Source organism: Myxine glutinosa, chromosome 8 (genome assembly GCF_964187855.1).
Source record: "Myxine glutinosa chromosome 8, kmMyxGlut1.1, whole genome shotgun sequence".
Lineage (NCBI taxonomy): Eukaryota > Metazoa > Chordata > Myxini > Myxiniformes > Myxinidae > Myxine > Myxine glutinosa.
The window spans coordinates 14,302,797-14,324,294 of record NC_136268.1 but is presented as its reverse complement, the minus strand read 5'-3'; the positions used below and the strand labels follow the sequence as shown (position 1 = coordinate 14,324,294).

Genomic DNA, 21,498 nt, shown 5'->3' with positions numbered 1-21,498 from the left:
ACTCTCTGCATTCCTCTTCTCCAATGGCTTGATCTCGGATCATCAATTTGGATTCAGACCAGGTCATTCTACTCTGGACATGCTGCTTCTGCTGTATCAACAATGCTCTGCCGCTCCATACCTCATCCCTCCGATCGGCAGTCTGCAGCCTCCGCACTCTGTGTAGACCTGGACAAAATCACTGACTGGTCAAGCAAGTGGAACATGTCTTTCAATCCTGATAAATCTCACACTCTTGCTATGTCTCTCGGAAAAGATCATCTGGAAAACCCTCCCATCTACTTTCTGAACAGTCCTCTCCAAGAAGTTCCGTCACTCAAGCTTTTGGGTCTCACTATCTGCCATGATCTTTCCTGGGAAAACCACATTTCCAAACTGGCCTCCAAAGCCAGTCACCGACTGGGCATGGGCATCCTCCTTCGTGCGAAGTCCTTCCTTGACACACCTGAGCTCCTCACCACATACAAGGCTTTCATCCGCAGCTCAATGGAATACTTCTCTCCCCTCTGGCCTGGTGCTCCTGCCTCACACCTATCTCGGCTTCACGCTGTTGAAACCAAAGCGTTCAGAATCATTGGAATCTCCCGCGATGAAGCTAACTCCGAGGGCCTTTCACTCACTCACTGCAGGCAGGTAGGTGGTCTTTCTGTCTTCTACCGACTCCTCTCCGGCCTTGCTCCCCCATCTCTGTCTGTGCTATGCCCCCCAAATATTCCGACAGGTCGCACAATATCTGCCAGCAACCCTCTTATGGTTAAACTGCCAAAATCAAGGCTCTCTGCTCACCTTCACTCTTTCATTCCTGTTTTCTCCCGTCTCTGGAACAAACTCCCTCACTATATTCAATCCCACTCCTCCCTCCAGGTCTTTAAAACAGCTGTTCACCACCATCTCTTGTCTTCCCCCATCCAAAACCTTGATCTTTTCTACCCCCGTTAATTCACCCCAGATCCACTTTTTTGAAATTCCGACTTCTTTCCTGGAAGTCCTAGCAGTGTCCATGTGTTTTATACCTCTCGCACCCTCCCCCCCCCCCACCTCCTTCCCGTGCCTCCTCCCTCCAAACCCTCCCTCTCCCACAGATCTCACGATGTTCCTGCTCTCAAATGTTGTAGTTGTGTGCTTCCCTCTCTCTCTCCCCATCTTGTCGCCCACTCCCTTTTTCTTATGTTTTATGTGTCAGTCTGTCTTTTTGTGGTTAATGTTAGCTCTTACATGAGGCTCGATCTAGTACAAAAAAAAAGGAAACAAAAAAAGGTAAACTTCCCAAGGGAACATGTTCCTGTGTTGCGGCGGTCATATGACAAAGGATGCAGCGACTTAATTTGCTTCCATCACCTGGAGTTCTGAAGGTGGATTGACCGAAATTATCTTCGCAAACGTGTAGTGTGTAGCATGTAGTGTGTACCGTGTAACCTGTAGCATGTACTGTGATGCGTGAACCATGTAACATATAGCATGTAGTGTAACATGTACCGTATAGTGTGTCACGTGTAATGTGTAGCGCATAACGTGTAGCTTGTAACTTTTAGCATCTAACGTGTAGCGTGTAACGTGTAGAGTGTACCCTATAGCATGTAACGTGCAGTTTGTACCATGTAACTTGTAGCATGTAGTGTGTAGCATGTCACATGCAACATGTACCTTGTAACGAGTAGGATGTAGTGTGTAACATGTAGCGTATAATGTGTAATGTGTAGCATGTAACGTGTAGTGTTTACACTTGTTACGACCTGGCCATTGTGTGAAGGGCTCAGGGTACTGTCTATTGCTCCGGAGATCCTAATCGATGTGCTCGGGAGACCAATACGTTCCCCATGGGTGGGTCATGAGCAGGCAGAAGTGACCGGGCGAAGTTACCATCCAAATGCTAACGCAATTTTACCCCCCCCCCCCCCCCAATAAAAATAATTCAACACACAGTATGTCAATCGAGATATCCAATGCAAATTCAAAAGAGGGGAATAAATGCAAATCCTTTACTCAGAATGAAGAAAAAAACACTGGGTACAACACCAAGGAAAAGATAAATCATAAGAAAAAGAAATCCCGCTGATATGCAGCGGCAAAGATCAAGTAATTAAAGGACAGACAGGTGCCAAGACAAAACAGACAAGACAATTAAACGACCCACCCGGTATCCCTAGCCTAGCTAATCCCAAAGGGGAGGGAGAGGGAAGCAAAATAACAAAGAAATATTCGCCAGGATATAAAGGAATTGGAGGGGGTAGGTTAAGGAGGGGGGAAGAAGGGAGAGGGGAAGAGGGGGAGGGGAGGATAGGAGGGGAAGGGAATTCAGGCCTGTTTCAGATGGCGTCCTGGCTGCCTCGCCCCAGCCACTTGTCCCGAGGGTGGCGCCTCCCCTCCACTCTACTCTTTCTCAGTGGGTGTCCTCAAACTCCATGAATGACTTGCCCCTAGCAGTTCCTGCAAGACCATGAAACCGCACGTTGCCTCCGGCCGGCTCAGGGAAAACTTGATGAGGAGCAAAAGCTTCTGCTCCCTCTCCCACTTTTTCCTCACGATCCCACGTGCACCGAGAAAACCCTCCTCCACCCAAACATCTCCTGCACCGACTGTCCCTCCAACAGGCAGCCCTCAGAGAGATTAATCAAATCTTCAAAAAGCTCACACAGGCCGAGTTTCTCATCAAAACTTGGACCGTACGTGCTGCGTTCGTTTTCACCTTTCTCCACCGACCCGACACACTCTTCTTCCTCCTCTTTCGCCCTTCTTTTTACTTTTTCTTTTTTTCCTTGCTAGAGTTTCTTTCTCTATTCAATTATGTAGAGCTTCGGTGGGAGGGAGAAGGCCGATAAGGAAGATCTTTGTTTGTTTTTTAACAAACGAATAAAAATAAAGTCGAAAGGGAAGGAAGAAGGAAAAGAGCAAATCTGGTTTCACAGCCAGCCCGGAATTTCACATAAGAACACCCCAAACCATCACAGCTTCTCGTCATTGCAAGCCCAGCCCCACGAGTGTACAATCATTAAACAATCCACCCCACGAGTGTAACACCCTGTAGCATGTAACGTGTAGTGTGGGGGTTACCCCATTGAGGCATAATCCGTAATAACCGTAATCCGTAATAACAACAGCGTACCCGTAATAACAATAATTATGGGGGTTACCCCATTGAGGTGGCGAAGTTCGTTTGGCACGGGCTCAGTAAAGTTGTGCGTGACTGGGCCAACACCTGCGTCGAGTGCCAACGCTCAAAGGTGCATCGCCATTCCCAGACCCCATTGGCGCCATTCACAGTGCCCAAGCGACGGTTTGACCATGTTAACGTGGACCTGGTAGGGCCCCTCCCCCCCCTCGCGGGGATTCGCCCACCTCCTCACAATGGTCGATAAGACCACCAGGTGGCCAGAGGCCATCCCGCTCACATCTACAACGTCCGCCGATGTGGCCCGGGCGTTCATCAGCACTTGGGTTGCCCGTTTTGGCGCCCCCTCGGACATCTCTTCAGACAGGGGGCCCCAGTTCACTTCAGAGCTCTGGGGTGCTGTTGCCATGGGGTTGGGGGAAAAGCTCCATCGCACCACTGCATATCATCCCCAGGCTAATGGATTGTGTGAGAGGTTCCATCGCTCTATGAAAGCTGCTCTCAGGGCCAGCCTCCGGGATGACAGTTGGGCCGACAGACTCCTGTGGGTCATGTTGGGCCTCAGGGCAGACCCTAAGGAAGACCTCCAGTCCTCATCCGCTGAGCTCGTCTATGGCCAGCCGCTGCGGGTTCCCGGGGAGTTCATGCCTGACGCCACAAGCCCCTGGTCGCTGCCCGTCAGCGGTCGGTTCTCCGGGAGAATGCCAAGATGTTTGCACCAGTGCCCACATCTCAACATGATTTGCCTCAGGCCCACGTCCCGCCGGATCTACGTACAGCGGAGTACGTCTTTGTTCGCCATGATGCACACCGGGGGCCGCTTCGGCCGCCTTACGACGGCCTTTCCACATTCTGGAGGCCGGGGACAAGTCCTTCATGGTCGACATCTGCGGCAAACCGGACCACCTTTTGGTGCACCGCCTCAAGCCGGCTCACTTGGACCTAGACCAGGCCCCTCGGTTGGCTCAACCCCGACGGCGGGGCCGTCCCCCGTCGGGTAAGTCCCTGGGTGGCCCGCCTACCGCCAAGCCACTAACAGTCCATGCTCGGGTCATCGGGGTCGTTTCGGCCGGGTGGTTAAGGCCCCCCGAAAACTGACATTGCCCGTGCGAGTGAATTCTGGGGGGGGGGGGGGGGGGGGGGCGCATGTGGGGGTTACCCCATTGAGGCATAATCCACAGGCACGGGACCAGTGGGTCTATTGATGGTATGGGTGTGGCGTGCGCTCGGTTGTTGGAGCCACGCCCCCTTAAGAGGCTGGGGCAGAAGTGATTTGAGTTATAAAGATGCATGAGTTCTGGTCGGGGTTTAGTTCTGTTGAAATAAAGGAGCCTTGAACAAGTCAAGAAGTGTTTCACCCTCTCGTTGTCCGCAACTCCTACAGTGCATGTAATGTGTAGTGTGAACCATGTAGCATGTAACATGTAGCATGTAACTTGCAGCATGTCATGTGTAACTTGTAGCATGTACCATGTAGCATGTAACAGTAGCATTTAATGTGTAGTGTATACCATGTAGATGTACCATGTAGTATGTAACATGTAACATGTAGTGTGTACTGTGTACCATGTAGTATGTGACATGTAACATGTAACGTGTTGTGTGTAACATGTAGCATGTACCGTGTAATGTGTAGCGTGCAACAAGTAGCATTTAGCATGTAATGTGTAGCGTATAACGTGTAGCATGTAAAGTGTAGCATGTAATGTGTAATGTGTAACATGTAGCACCATTTCCATTGTCACTGGGAGAGTGTATTATGAGTGATGCTTCAGAACCCTTAATTGTATCATGAGTAAGAGAACTCTCTCCATGTTATTTTCACACTCGCTAAACCTACGTTGCTTTAGTTCAGAGTCGACTGCAAAAATTTGAGGTAGACCCATGTTTTATTGCCGTTTTCTGCTTTGGGAAGGTGTATACCTATAAATATACAGTATAGCAGCTTGTGAGCTTGCCGAATTTGATGTGAAACTTTCCGCACAGCACCTCATGCACTCTCTTTCCTAATGGTCTGATGTAAATCTTACTATAATTCACCAAATGTCCGTCTGTCCATTCGAAGGTACCGCAAAAACGGCTCAACCGATCGCAACGATATTTTGGGTGGGTATTCCTGGGACCCCTGGGAGTAAAATAGGATATATTGTTTTTCCAAGTTTTCCAATTTTCCAGTTTTTCCAAACACGATGGAATAATATATACCGATATGAACAGCAATGTGGCTTTTATTGAAATTCTACAAATACTGTTTAGATTTTGATGACAATATTACGAACCCGCCGTGAATGAGGAAGTGGACAGATGACGTCAATGTGCGGGTTTGATAATATCCAAATACAACCGTCATTCAATCGTTATGTTAAATCGTTAAACGTTAATCGTGTTAATCGTTTTGTTGAAGTATCAATTGATGATTGGAATTGAGTGAATACAATTACGATTTTGAATTCGTAATTGTATTCACCCAACCATACGGAACTTCACATCAGGATTTAAATATTTGTTTATGTCACGAATGTTGTTAAAAGTTTATTTTTTATATTAATGTTATTTCATTTGTGATTGGAGTTATGCTGTTTGGAATGAAAAAAGATATCGAGTTCAAGTGAATGACGAAATGCCGTGACGGTATCTACTTTCTAAACGTGAATTCGTGGATCGCCATATGCAGATTCGCCATTGACTGGGTATGGAACAAACGTACCCGTTTGTTTGCCAATGGGTACGTTTTTCATGGAAGTCCTTCACGAACTTGCTGTCCATGTCTGACGTGCGACTGAAGGTGCTACAGGAATGTGGAATTTATTGGTTTCATGCTTTAGCATTCGCCGTTTCTGCATTGTCTGTTTGCTTCTGGCCTCCAACCCATGCGTAGCACGGGTACCTCACTAGGTTGTATTGATACATCATTAAGAAACGTCACTTTTCATCTCATGAACAATTCCCGTTTTGTAAGGAACTTGTACAGTACAAAATACCTCAAAGGTGTGCTATCTCATTTCCTGGTGCAGATATTTCCATGTAATTTGTGACCAGGTTAGAGGTATCGAGTGTACATCTCTGAGTTATCAAGTAATTTTAAACATGTGCTTTGTCCATCAGGTTATGGAACTCAGATCTGCTTGAAGACGCTACCAATTCTCTGCTACAGGAGATTCAACTTCCTGGTGGTTCTCCAGGTGGCATGGAAACATACAGGTGTTCCCTCTGCCTATCGTTCCTCTTCAAATTCTACCTACATGTCCAAATGGAGCTCCAGAACCAGGTACTGTGTTTACATTCTCTACTTCAGGGATTTCAAAGAAATTCCTTGCCCTCCACTGTCTGGTGGTCAGTAGATGACATATTGCTCTGTGATCTGAGAAGTAGAGAGAGGACTTACGATGCACAATCCATGCTCTTGATGTTCATAAAGAGCAAGATCACTTACCTGCACTTAAGATTATCACAAGGTGCATCCTATTTTATGACGGAAGGTAAAAATGCAACAAACCGAAAGTGAGGCCATGGGCCCACAGTTGGACACAACAATCAGGAGAATAAACACCTCAACAGCAAATGTGCCTGATGTTATCAAAACTTTTAACAGTGATCTCACTCAAACTGCTGCTCATACTCATGGGATCCAAGATTCAAATCCTGTGTTCATTTGTCCATTGCGTACTCATGTTCTGGTGATTCATGTAAAAGTGCACAGTCCCCTCATGTCCTCCTCCTCCTCCTCCATGTGATGTATTTATATTGCTACGGTTTTGAGGTTTGCACAGTGAGTTCAATAAAGGTTAAAGTCTGTCCCCCATAGATAGTCACACAAGCAACATGTAGCCTCATTTGTAGTATAGTTATTTCTTCGTATGTGTGAGAATAGGCCCTTTCCAGTGTTAATTCTGCGTTGTGTAAAGCCAGGAAAATAGGCCCTACTGCCACCGATCACCCTACGTCCGTAACCTCAATACAGTTTGTTAACGTTGGTTCATTTTGGGCGAGTTAACACGAGGGAGGCGGATGAGGATCGGGGCGGAGTCGAGGTGGAGCGGCAGGAGCGATGATGGTAAGCATGAGCCGCCAATCAGAGCTCAGAGGTGGTGGCATCAGAGGGCATGGTGAGAAGAGTTTGGTGAGTTCCAGAAAGTTTGCGGGGCGTGCCTATCTAACCTGATGCATAAAGCCCTCGGAAGGACTTGGAGGAGAAGGACTTGCCGGGAGAGAGAAGGACTGAAGCAGAGGACTAGCGCTGGAGAACCCAAAGGACTCACATGGGAGAGGAATAGCGAAAGGACTCGTGTTGAACTTACAGCCCGAACGCGCGGTGCTTGATGAGCGTGATGCGCCTCGCCGCACTTGCATGAGAACGGCTGAGTAACCGCCCTTTGCCGTAAAAGTCCGCCCCTTGCCGTTCCGCCTGATATATCGCCTTCGTTCGAGAGACGCGCTACGAGTCCCTGTCTTCGCCGATCACCATCTTCGTGGGACGCACGTGGACCACGGAGAGCCGGACGGGGCCGATCCTGGACGACCACATCGGCGCGTTGGTCAACATCGACATCTGCAATCCCCTGTGTGAGTGTGTGAGACGGGCCTGTTGTCCCAGGGATATGTAAAACTGTCTAAGCTTGCTCTGTGTCTCTTCGTCCTGAACTGTACATACGTGTGGAAATCATTAAACCCATCTGTTCTTCCTTTCTTCTTGATTCGATCGTTCCCGTGATTTCTCCATTTGACTAAGCGTGGCACGAATAGAACCGCTTAAATCGGGGTCCATTAATTGAGACTGCGTGGATCACGTGTACGCAAACCGCTCGGCGTACTCCAACCTCACGTGGTTTGTGCGAGGCTTGCTACCTCGTTTCCGTGGCGGCGCGAGTACTTAGGTACGAGCGACAATTTGGTCCCAAAACCCTATTTTGCGATCGCCCAGAAAGGACGTAATAAGTCTCGGTTCCGCCAGGCCAGTAAAGACAAGGGGATTAATCCCCCCTTGATAAGGGGAAGAAGGCCGGCGAGAGAACCGGAACAATATTTTCCTCGATGAGCCTTTCTGGTTATTTGTAGTTCCTGGTTATTTAAACTGAAGATGTGTCTCAATTCAGGTGTGTGTACCCTGGTTTCATTCCCGGTGTGTACCCTGGTTTAGAATAGGTACACCGTATCCCTGCATGTCGTAGGAGGCGACTAAGAGGGTTGGCGTCAGGAAGGGCATCCGGCCATAAAAACATTGCCACAAAAAGAGAACCATGACAATTACAACTGCATATGGGCAGGGTACAGCCCGAAGTGGAGATCGGTTTCTGAGGTTTGGGACATGGAATGTCGGGACAATGACAGGGAGATCAGGAGAAGTGGTGGAAGTATTGGACAGAAGTAGAGTGGACATATGTTGTGTGCAAGAGACGAGATGGAAGGGAAGTGGTGTGAGAATGGTGAAGGGTAGGCAGGGACAGAATACAAGTTTGTGTGGCAAGGGTGCCCGGAGGGCGTGAATGGTGTTGGTGTCCTGTTTTCTGAGGAGTTTGTAGACATTGTGGTGAGTGTGACTAGAGTGAGTGATAGGTTGATGATGGTGAAAATGATGATTGGAAAGCTCTTGGTGAACGTCATCTTGGGATATGCTCCGCAGGTTGGTCGAAGTGATGAAGAGGAGGACAAGTTCTGGTGTGCGATAGAGAAGCTGATGGAAAACGTGAAAGATGAGGAAGTTGTTGTGGTAGGAGGAGATCTAAATGGACATGTGGGAAGGAGTAAGGACGGTTTTGAGGTAGTTCATGGGGTTTGTTTGTTTTTTTGTATACAGAATCGAGGCTCGTGAAAGAGCTAACATTGATCACACAAACAAATCAAACAGACAAACAAACAAAGTAGATAAAAAGGGGAGCAGTCGACAAGATGGGTGGAGAAGGGGAAGCACTTAAACACAACATTTGAGAGCAGGGACATCGGGAATGTGTGGGAGGGAGAGGGCTTGGGGGGAGGCGGCGTGGGAAGGGAGGGGGGGGGGGTGGGAGAAGTATAAACACAAGGACACCAAGGACTTCCAGGAAAGAAGTTGGCATTTCAAAAAAGTGGATTTAGGGTGAAATTAGCGGGATTAGAAAAAATCAAGGTTTTGGATGGGGGAAGATAAGAGATGGTGATGAACAGCTGTTTTAAAGACCTGGAGGGAGGAGTGGGATTGAAGAGAGTGAGGGAGTTTGTTCCAGAGGCGGGAGAAAAGTGGAATGAAGGAGTGAAGGTGAGCATAGAGTCTTGATTTTGGCAGTTTAACCATAAGAGGCTTGCAGGCAGATCTTGTGCGACCTGTAGGAATAGTTGGGGGACAGAGCCCAGAGAGAGCTGGAGGAGCAAGGCCGGAGAGGAGTCAGTAGAAGACAGAAAGACCACCAACCTGCCTGCGGTGAGTACGTGAAAGGCCCTCCTAGGTAGCTTCATCGCGGGAGATTCCAATGATTCTGAACGCTTTGGTTTCAACAGCGTGAAGACGAGCTAGGTGTGAGGCAGGAGCACCAGCCCCGAGGGGGGAACAGTATTCCATTGAGCTGTGGATGAAAGCCTTATATGTGGTGAGGAGCTCAGGTGTGCCAAGGAAGGACTTCGTACGACGGAGGATGCCCAGTCGTCGACTGGCTTTGGAGGCCAGATTTGAAATGTGGTTTTCCCAGGAAAGATCATGGCAGATTGTGAGACCCAAAAGCTTGTGACAGAACTTCTTGGAGAGGATTATTCAGAAAGTGGATGGGAGGGTTGTCCAGTCGGTCTTTTCGGAAAGACATCGTAAGTGTGAGATGTAAGTGTGAGGTGAGATGTACGGATATGGTGTGAGAAATGGAGAAGGTAAAAGGATTTTGGAGTTTGCTGATGGAGCTGATTTGTTGATTTGTAATACTCAGTTCCAGAAAGAGGATAATAAGCTTGTTACAAACACGTCAGGTGGGTCGACGACAACCGTTGACTACCTGATGGTGCGTAGGTGAGATAGGGGGCACCTCCGGGACACAAAGGTGATCCCGGGGGAGGAGGCTGTTTCACAGCACCACTTGGTTGTCTGCGACATAAGGGTGAAAGGTGCGAGGAGAGCTCGGCGGGTGAAGTACCAACCGAGAATGAAGGTGTGGAGGTTGAAAGAGGTGTCAGTACGGGAGACATTAAAAGAGAGGCTGAGTAGGGTAGAGGATGATGTGGTTGAGCTTGAAAGTGGTTGGATGTCAATGAAAGCTAGTCTGTTGGGAGCTTTGTTGATTTGTAATACTCAGTTCCAGAAAGAGGATAATAAGCTTGTTACAAACACGTCAGGTGGGTCGACGACAACCGTTGACTACCTGATGGTGCGTAGGTGAGATAGGGGGCACCTCCGGGGGCACTTGGAAACATGGTGGTGGGATGATGAAGTTGGAAAGAGGATTGACGAGAAGAGGAAGAAGTTCAAGGAGTGGCAGAAGGCGAAGAGTACGGGAGAAAAAAAGCAGAGCATGAAAGTTATAAGGCAGCCATGAAGGCTGCAAAGAAAGAGGTAGCAAAGGCACAGGAGGCATGCAGGAAAATGTTCGGAAAACGCTTGGATTCGGAAGAGGGTCAGAGAGCGGTATTCAGGATTGCAAAGCAGATAGCGAAAGAGAGGTGTGATGTGATGGGGGTGAGTTGCTTGAAGGATGAAGTGGGACAAATCGTTGTGGACCCAGATGGAATTAAAGGAAGATGGAAAAGATATATGGAAATGCTGTTGAATACAGAGAATGAATGGGATGGCAACATAGAGAGTAACCCAGTTTTAGGAACGGCAGAGAAGATAACTGAGAAGGAAGTTGAGGAAGCGATAAAAACAATGAAGAGTATAGAAAAGCGGGAGGGCCGACAGGAGTTGTGGGAGATATGTTGAAGGCAGCAGGAAGTTGGGGTGTGAAGAGAATGACAGAGATCTGTAATCTGGTGGTGAAAGAAGGCCGCATTCCAGTGGATTGCGAACTGAGTACCCTCATCCCTCTATACAAGGGGAAAGGTGACCCTCTGGAGTGTGGCTCGTACCGAGCGATAAAGTTATTGGAGCATGGAATGAAGGTATTGGAAAGGGTGTTGGAGAGGAGGATAAGGAAGAAGGTGAAGATCGACGAAATGCAGTTTGGATTTATGCCAGGAAGAGGAATGACAGACATGCTCTTTATTGTGAGGCAGTTGCAGGAGAAGTACATGGAGAAGAGGAAGAAGTTGTTTCTTGGGTTTGTTGATCTGGAGAAAGCATTCGATAGGGTTCCACGCAAATTATTGACATGGGCATTGAGGAAGTTAGGAGTGGAGGAATGGTTGATCAGAGTGGTGATGGCAACATACAAAAGAGCGCGCACAGCTGTAAGGACGAAGGACGGGAACAGTGGTGAGTTTGAGGTGAAGGTGGGAGTGCATCAGGGGTCGGTCCTAAGTCCACTACTATTTGTAGCTGTGATGGAGGTGCTGGCTCAGAACGTAAAGGAGGGTTTACCATGGGAGTTGTTGTATGCAGATGATCTGGTGTTGATTGCGGAAAGTATGGATGGACTGATGGAAAAGATGAACAAGTGGAAGGAATGTATGGAGACAAAAGGTCTGAAGGTGAATATCGGAAAGACGAAGGTGATGGCAAGTGGTAAAGCATGTGGTGAGGTGGAAAGAACTGGGAAGTGGCCCTGTGCTGTGTGTAGGAAGGGTGTCGGAGTGAACTCCATTCAATGTACAATGTGCGCTGAGTTGGTTCATCAAAAATGTAGTGGTCTGAGAGGGTCATTAACCAGTGTGGCAGCTACATTCAAATGTAAGGTGTGCACAGAGGGAGCTACAGATGGAGGAAATGTTGGTTGGATCTTGGAGACGGCGTGAAGCTGGAAGGGGTGAAAACATTTTGCTACCTCGGAGACATGCTGAATGGAGAAGGTGGATCAGACTCGGCAACGGTTGCTCGAGTGAGATGTGCATGGAAGAAGTTTTGGGAACTGAGTGGCGTGCTGATGAGGAGGGGAGTGTCGTTGAAGCTGAAGGGAAAGGTGTATGCTGCATGTGTGAGAAGTGTTATGATTTATGGGAGCGAGACATGGGTAATTAACGTAGTGCAGCAACGAAGGCTGGAAAGGGTGGAAATGCGAATGGTTCGGTGGATTTGTGGAGTATCGTTGAGAGAGAGGAAGACAAATGATGAATTGCGAAAGATGATGGGAATATTGCCTGTGATTGATGCTGTGAAGAGGAACAGGTTGAGATGGTTTGGTCATGTGTTGAGGAAGGATGAAAGCGACTGGTTGAGAAGAGTGATGGAAATGAATGTAGAAGGAAGTAGAGGACGGGGAAGACCGAGAAAGACTTGGCTAAAGATGGTGGAAGAAGAAATGCGGGCAAGGGGGTTAACAAGGAGAGATGCAGAAAATAGGGCAAAATGGAGAAGATTGTCATGGGGGCCACAAGGCTTACCCCCGTTCACGTAGGGTAAATGACCTTAAAATGCATGTTGTTGTTTGTTTATGTGTTTCAATTCAGGCTCTTACACAGGTGTGTGTGTGTGTGTGTGTGTGTGTGTGCGTGTGCGTGTGCGTGTGCGTGTGCGTGTGCGTGTGTGTGTGTGTGTGTGTAACAGGGTAAACCAGGAGATCCTGTGCCGATGAGAGTCAGGAGTGTGCTGGACGAATTCCAGGAAGAACCTATCAAAAGTACTCAACTGTATCAGGTGTCCAGTAATGTGTAAAAGCTTCCTTTTACCTTTAATATTATTTTCAGTGTTCCTCCCTAACCCTTAAATTTCCATGAATATTTACAGAATGTCCAAGATTTAACATGATTGGTCAGGTGGTCAATATGAAAGAGGGTTCCATTGCTGCTTGTGCTTGAGACGATTAGCTAACTCGATTATAATGCTGGTCCTGATTGTTTTCAGGAAGTACCCACAACTCAGGCTTCTGAAGACCTTGTGGGTCGTCCAGTTGAGCATCTTTCTGCTGCAAGGCATGCGACCGGTGAGGCGGTATTCATCTCAGATGAGGTTCCAAGACATGGAGAGCTGCATCTTGCCTTGCTCACAAGCACACGGCCTCATGCTCGCATCCTGTACGGGCTTCAGTATCCCTTTTATGGTTGATGAATTACTATTTGTTGGTTCACCAAGGCCATTTCTGTGCTATTCTGGTCTTATAACGTGGGCTTGGTAGTGAGAAGAAAAAATACTTTGGTGAAAAAGAGTAAAGAGAATTTTAAAAAGGAAAGAGAAATTTGGAGATGGTAAACTCGATGAGCTTTAAATACCTATTTTGTACATTTTCCAGAGAGGTGGATCCTTCTAAAGCGCTGTCTATTCCTGGTGTGCAAGCATACATTGGAGCTGCAGACGTTCCCGGCGACAACAAAATCGGCAAAATTGTAAAGGACGAGGAAGTATTTGCGAAACATAAGGTTAGACGAGTTGCAATAAGATTTTGCCTCAATTTTGGATTTATTGTCATCAAAGAAAGATGATGGATGATAGTATTGTGACGTCAAAAAAAGAGTCCGATAACCAGCACATCCTGATCATCAAAGAAAGATGATGGATGAGAGTATTGTGACTTATCAAAAAAAGAGTCCGATAACCAGCACATCCTGATCATCAAATAAAGATGACGGATGAGAGTATTATGACTTATTCAAAAAAAAGAGTCCGATAACCAGCACATCCTGATCATCACATAAAGATGATGGGTGAGAGTATTGTGACATATCAAAGAAAGAGTCCGATAATTAACCAGCATATCCTGATCATCAAATAAAGATGATGGATGAGAGTATTGTGACATATCAAAGAAAGAGTCCGATAATTAACCAGGACATCCTGATCATCAAAGAAAGACGATGGATGAGAGTATTGTGACTTATCAAAAAAAGAGTCCGATAACCAGCACATCCTGATCATCAAATAAAGATGACGGATGAGAGTATTATGACTTATCAAAAAAAAGAGTCCGATAACCAGCACATCCTGATCATCAAATAAAGATGACGGATGAGAGTATTATGACTTATCAAAAAAAGAGTCTGATAACCAGCACATCCTGATCATCAAAGAAAGATGATGGATGAGAGTATTGTGACATCAAAAAAAAGAGTCTGATAACCAGCACATCCTGATCATCAAAGAAAGATGATGGATGAGAGTATTGTGACTTATCAAAAAAAGAGTCCGATAACCAGCACATCCTGATCATCAAATAAAGATGACGGATGAGAGTATTATGACTTATTCAAAAAAAAGAGTCCGATAACCAGCACATCCTGATCATCAAATAAAGATGACGGATGAGAGTATTATGACTTATCAAAAAAAAAGAGTCCGATAACCAGCACATCCTGATCATCAAATAAAGATGACGGATGAGAGTATTATGACTTATCAAAAAAAAGAGTCTGATAACCAGCACATCCTGATCATCAAAGAAAGATGATGGATGAGAGTATTGTGACATCAAAAAAAAGAGTCTGATAACCAGGACATCCTGATCATCAAAGAAAGATGATGGATGAGAGTATTGTGACTTATCAAAAAAAGAGTCCGATAACCAGCACATCCTGATCATCAAATAAAGATGACGGATGAGAGTATTATGACTTATCAAAAAAAGAGTCTGATAACCAGCACATCCTGATCATCAAAGAAAGATGATGGATGAGAGTATTGTGACATCAAAAAAAAGAGTCTGATAACCAGCACATCCTGATCATCAAAGAAAGATGATGGATGATGGTATTGTGACTTATCAAGAAAAGAGTCCGATAACCAGCATATCCTGATCATCAAAGAAAGATGATGGATGAGAGTATTGTGACTTATCAAAAAAAGAGTTTGATAACCAACATATCCTGATCATCAAATAAAGATGATGGATGAGAGTATTGTGACTTATCAAAAAAGTCTGATAATTATTAACCAGCATATCCTGATCATCAAACAAAGATGATGGATGAGAGTATTGTGACATCAAAAAAAAAGAGTCCGATAATTAACCAGCCTATCCTGGTCATCAAATTAAGTTGATGGATGATGGTATTGTGACTTATCAAAGAAAGAGTCCGATAATTAACCAGCACATCCTGATCATCAAATAAAGATGATGGATGATGGTATTGTTACTTATCAAAGAAAGAGTCCGATAATTAACCAGCACATCTTGATCATCAAAGAAAGATGATGGATGAGAGTATTATGACTTATCAAAAAAGAGTCCGATAATTAACCAGCACATCCTGATCATCAAATAAAGATGATGGATGATGGTATTGTTACTTATCAAAGAAAGAGTCCGATAATTAACCAGCACATCCTGATCATCAAATAAAGATGATAGATGATGGTATTGTTACTTATCAAAGAAAGAGTCCGATAAATTAACCAGCACATCCTGATCATCAAATAAAGATGATGGATGAGAGTATTGTGACTTATCAAAAAAGAGTCCGATAATTAACCAGCACATCCTGATCATCAAATAAAGATGATGGATGATGGTATTGTTACTTATCAAAAAAGAGTCCGATAATTAACCAGCACATCCTGATCATCAAATAAAGATGATGGATGATGGTATTGTTACTTATCAAAGAAAGAGTCCGATAATTAACCAGCACATCCTGATCATCAAATAAAGATGATGGATGATGGTATTGTTACTTATCAAAGAAAGAGTCCGATAATTAACCAGCACATCCTGATCATCAAATAAAGATGATGGATGATGGTATTGTTACTTATCAAAGAAAGAGTCCGATAATTAACCAGCACATCCTGATCATCAAATAAAGATGATGGATGAGAGTATTGTGACTTATCAAAAAAGAGTCCGATAATTAACCAGCACATCCTGATCATCAAAGAAAGATGATGGATGAGAGTATTGTGACTTATCAAAAAAGAGTCCGATAATTAACCAGCACATCCTGATCATCAAATAAAGATGATGGATGATGGTATTGTTACTTATCAAAGAAAGAGTCCGATAATTAACCAGCACATCCTGATCATCAAATAAAGATGATGGATGAGAGTATTGTGACTTATCAAAGAAAGAGTCCGATAATTAACCAGCACATCCTGATCATCAAATAAAGATGATGGATGAGAGTATTGTGACTTATCAAAAAAGAGTCCGATAATTAACCAGCACATCCTGATCATCAAATAAAGATGATGGATGAGAGTATTGTGACTTATCAAAAAAGAGTCCGATAATTAACCAGCACATCCTGATCATCAAAGAAAGATGATGGATGAGAGTATTGTGACTTGTCAAAAAAAAGAGTCTGATAAATTAACCAGCACATCCTGATCTTTTTTTTTTGGACAGAGATAAAAGATCATTGAAAAGCCAAAGATTTTAGAACTTCCTTCTTTCATCAATAGCTGTGCTTTAATGGGTCTTTGGCAAAATTTTAAAGTACAAAGTTTTTTTCATATTCAACAGCCTTGATACGTCAATATTTACACATTGGTTGATCTACCTTGAAATAAATTGAGGCTTTTTAAAAACTTGAGTGGAGAAATAAGAATGAAATTAAACAAATTGGAATTTGACTTTGATTGAATGAAAGTTAAAATGTGTGTGCAGATTTATGGCCAGTATATGCCGGTTTTATACATTAACTAGCTGAAAGCACCCGGTGTTGCCCGGGTTCTTTTTTAATGAATTTACTACCATAATTCAGCTTTTACTCACGGCCGTAGAAGATTGACTACTATAATTTAGCTCAGCTTTGAATTGCGAAATGGGCCCAGCCTGGCCGAAGTGGCCTCGACACCTAGCCTATAACCTTCCCGGGGCCCGTCCCGACATTTTTGGTTCTTTTTGAATGAATTTACTCCTATAATTCAGCTTTTACTCGCGGCCGTAGAAGATTGACTACTATAATTTAGCTCAGCTTTTAATTGCGAAATGGGCCCGGCCCGGCCGAGGTGGGCCTCAACCGGTCTCGCCACCTAGCCTATAACCTTCCCGGGGCCCGTCCCGACATTTTTGGTTCTTTTTGAATGAATTTACTACCATAATTCAGCTTTTACCCACGGCCGTTGAAGATTGACTACTATAATTCAGCTTTTTCTTTTTCTTTTTTTTTGTATACTGAATCGAGGCTCGTGAAAGAGCTAACATTTATTCCACAAACGAATCAACCAGACAAACAAAATATACAAAAAGAGGGAGCGGAAGACAAGATGGGGAGAGAAGGGGAAGCACACAACCACAACATTTGAGAGCAGGGAGAAGTGTGGGAGGGAGAGGGCTTGGGGCCAGGAGGCGTGGGAAGGGGGGGGGGGGGGGGGGGGAGAAGTATAAAACACAAGGGGACCGAAATTAGCGGGGGTAGAAAAGATCAAGGTTTTGGATGGGGGAGGATAAGAGATGGTGGTGAACAGCTGTTTTAAATACCTGGAGGGTGGAGTGGGATTGAAGAGAGTGAGGGAGTTTGTTCCAGAGGCGGGAGAAAAGAGGAATGAAGGAGTGAAGGTGAGCAGAAAGTCTTGATTTTGGCAGTTTAACCATAAGAGGGTTGCAGGCAGATCTTGTGCGACCTGTAGGAATATTTGGGGGACAGAGCCCAGAGAGGGCTGGGGGGGCAAGGCCAGAGAGGAGTCGGTAGAAGCTCAGCTTTTAATTGCGAAATGGGCCTGGCCCGGCGAGGTGGGCCTCGACCGGTCTCGCCACCTAGCCTAAAACCTTCCTGGGGCCCTTCCCGACATTTTTTGCATTGGAGGTTTCCTCCTATCTTTCACCGTTCAGGAGATTAGCTTGCACAGACAAACAAACAAAAACTCTTTTATATAATATATAGATTTATCTTTGTAAATAAAGTATTGACTCATGGAATAAAGAGGTGATAGAGTAGAGGCAACAACACACTAGCTGTGCTTGTGCAATGAGACAATACGTGACATGAGGAGATGAACCAACAGGTGGAGGAGAGTGAAGAGGAAGACAAACGGAGTAACCTGCGAGTATGCGGGGAGAGGTAAGGGAAGGTTAATGAAGTTATAAATGATAACGTTTAGTCATTCGTATCATAGGGACATCGTGCCATCAGTCAGTGACTCGTTCGGCCCACTGGTAGCGGCATTTCAAACGGGCATCACTCCTGCTAGTGTAGTGCTTCCTGGAGGAATCTTTTCAGGATGACAACAATAACTCGCCGACTCTTTGCGAAAGTTACTGCATGATGTTTAACAGGTAACTAATGTTCAGAGACGGGTCCTGCGGGTTAACGTATTCATCAAAAGACATCATGGGATCTTTAACATCCATCACATAATGTTAGAAGGCTTGTTTTCACGTAAATGTCAAACAATTATATAGGGAGGTTCTCCAGGCCGGAAGAAAGAAGAACAAAGGAGTGGAGGTGAGCAATAAGAATTTATTTTACAAGGTCACAAAGAGAGGGTTGCTGGAAGAACACCTGCAACTTGGAGGGAATGGGTAAGGATGTAAAAGCAAAGGCAGCAAGAAGAGGTGGAAAACAGAAGCCATAAAGGTCTCCATGATGAAAATAGAGCAGAGGGTCTGTGCTTCTTCCTCTTTGTGGGAGATACCAATGATGCTGAGATTTTAATTCCACAGCATCCAGGAGAGAGTTGTAAAAACGAGCAGCACCAACCTACAAGGGGAGCAGCACTCGATGGATCTAGGGGCAAAGGCATTTGTAGTCTGTGAGAAGTGAATATTTACCAGGAAAGATTTGTTACAACAGAAATCGAAGAGTTGCACCTTGTTTGTCGCAATGAATGTTTGCTCTGTAGAAGGCGACCTGAGGGGACGGACTGGCAGAAGAGAGTTGTCTGGGGAAAATCGAGAGCAGCACAACAGGATTGCAGAAGTGCCACTGATTTTGATGACTTCCCATCGCTGAGCAAAGTCAAAGCTGTCTGAACGTTCTCTACTTTTTTGGGAGGTGAAAACGTGTTTGGGAGGCAGTGGGGATGAGGGGGGAGCTTTGGAAAAGAGATTGATGAGTTGTGTGCACAAGCTATGGGGAGGCAAAGGCTGAGTTTAGACTCTCTGTCGTATCTTGAATGAAGTCAGGTCACGCCAGTCTTTTGGGACTGTCACTGGTAACAGGTAACCCAGTGCTACCTGCCACATGGTGGGGTTGTCGGCGACTAAACCGACACCTCTCACTGGCTTTGCTCGTGGGGAGGTGACCGTGACACCCTGCCAGGACCAAAACAACACCTGACAATGGGCGGATGATCTCCTGTAGGGAGCCAACTAACGGCCATCCAGTAAGGAGATGGTGTCTCCTAAAAAAACAACCATCCGGTTTGGACCGGTTTGCTGCAAAGACTTTAGAAATGGTACTTGCTGCTTCCTTGCTGTGGTCTGAGTGGGCATCGCTGGTACCCAGAGTATCCCAGGAAGTAACAGTAGTGACGGCACTTCCCTCAAGCTCAGTGGCTGAGTTAAGTGTTTGTCTCGTTTGTGTGTGTGTGTGTGTGTGTGTGTGTGTGTGTGTGTGTGTGTGTGTGTGTGTGTGTGTGTGTGTGTGTGTGTGTGTGTGTGTGTGTGTGTGTGTGTGTTTGTCAGCTCCATTATGAGCCTTAGCCCATGCATAGAAAAAAAAAGTCAGCTGGAATGGCATTTCAGATGAGGGAGGGGTTGGAGCGACAGACTTGACTGGGGGAAACCAAGACTTTGAGTAAAGATGCGGCTTGGACAGTTTCATCATCAGGTTTGCCAGATAATGTTTCCTGGCTAACTTGAGGATGGATACACTCTTGGTGTGAACCTTGCAAAGTGACTTCTTTCTTGATCTGGTGAACTTTCCATGATGAAGCTGTTGGAAAGACACTTCCTCATCGCAAGATTCAGTGTACAAGGGTCTTGGTGGTTATGGCAGATAGGATGGGATTTATTTACATTTGTTTGTAAAGATGGATGATGTTAAATTGGTTCTGAAACAGAAATTGCATTTTGCTGCAAAAAAAATTTTTTATTTTTAAATATGTAGAAGGCTCCAGGCAGAGACTATGTCGTCCTCATCGAGGCCAGGCCTAAATAAAAGAGCTGCATATCACCTACCTAAAATGTATCACACATTATTATTTATGGATATCATTTACACCATTCTTTATGTCAACCAGGTAACTTGTGTGGGCCAAGTTATTGGAGCTGTAGCAGCAGATTCTGCAGAACTGGCACGGAGGGCTATTGCTGAGGTGCAAGTCACGTATGCCGACCTCGAGCCAGTCATCATCACTATTGAGGTGAGAGCTTGTCCATCAATTAATAACTTAATTAATTTTATTTTTTTTGATTTTTTGTACACAGAATCGAGGCTCGTAGAAGAGCTAACACATTGAACATGAAAACATGCACAGGCACATAAAACATGCAATGAAAGGAACGGGAGACAAGAGGGGAGAGAGGTAAGCACACAAGCACAGCATAAGAGAACAGGGACGTCAGTAGATCTGTGGAAGGGAGAGGGTTGGGAGAGGATGGAGGGGTACACTGCATAAAGCAAATGAACACTACAATGAATTTCAGGAAAAAGTTGGCGATTGAAAGAGGCGGATTTGGGGTGTTTTCACAGGGGTAAAAAAGATCAAGGTTTTGGATGGGGGAAGATAAGAGATGGTGGTGAACAGCTGTTTTAAAGACCTGGAGGGCGGAGTGGGATTGATGAGAGTGAGGGAGTTTGTTCCAGAGGCGGGAGAAAAGAGGAATGAAGGAGTGAAGGTGAGCAGAGAGTCTTGATTTTGGCAATTTCACCAGAAGAGGGTTGCTAGCGGATCTTGTGTGACCTGCAGGAATGTTTGGGGGACACAGCACAGATAGAACAGGTGGAGATAGGTCAGATAAGAGTCGGGAGAAGACAGAAAGATCATCTGCCAGCATCTTGGAAATCAGCAAACATTACCGCTTTACACAAAAAATGTGCAAAAACAGATCCTTGCAACTACAGACCAATCAGCCTGCTCCCAATTATCAGCAAAGTCATGGAATCCATCATTGCTTTGGATATCAAATCCTTCCTCTTCTCCAATGGCTTGATCTCCGATAATCAATTTGGATTCAGACCGGGTCATTCTACTCTGGACATGCTGCTTCTGCTATCTCAACAATGGATGGAGGTCCTCAATGCCAAACAGGAAATCACAGCTGTCTCCCTTGACATATCACGTGCCTTCGATACGGTCTGGCACCCCGTTCTGCTCACCAAACTCTCCTCCTATGGTATCCATGGAAATCTCCACTCGTGGCTTGCGGACTTCCTCTCTGGTCGTAGGCAACGTGTGGCCCTGAATGGATTTCTCTCATCTCCCCTCCTGTTCAGGCTGGAGTTCCCCAAGGCAGTGTTCTGGGCCCTGTGCTATTTCTGGTCTTCATCAATGATCTCTCCGACTCTCTGGAAAATCCTCTCCATCT

General features: G+C 45.5%; 1 protein-coding gene across 1 annotated transcript in view; it reads left to right on the top strand.

The window, feature by feature from the left end:
* LOC137432196 (xanthine dehydrogenase/oxidase) overlaps positions 1-21,498 on the top strand; it is a 296,924-nt gene that overhangs the window by 159,421 nt on the left and 116,005 nt on the right. The window contains exons 13-17 of the mRNA XM_078782822.1: positions 6,215-6,377; positions 12,702-12,791; positions 12,999-13,168; positions 13,384-13,510; positions 20,211-20,333. Of these exons, the coding sequence (XP_078638948.1) occupies positions 6,215-6,377; positions 12,702-12,791; positions 12,999-13,168; positions 13,384-13,510; positions 20,211-20,333 (673 nt within the window). The remainder of the gene's footprint in view (positions 1-6,214; positions 6,378-12,701; positions 12,792-12,998; positions 13,169-13,383; positions 13,511-20,210; positions 20,334-21,498) is intronic.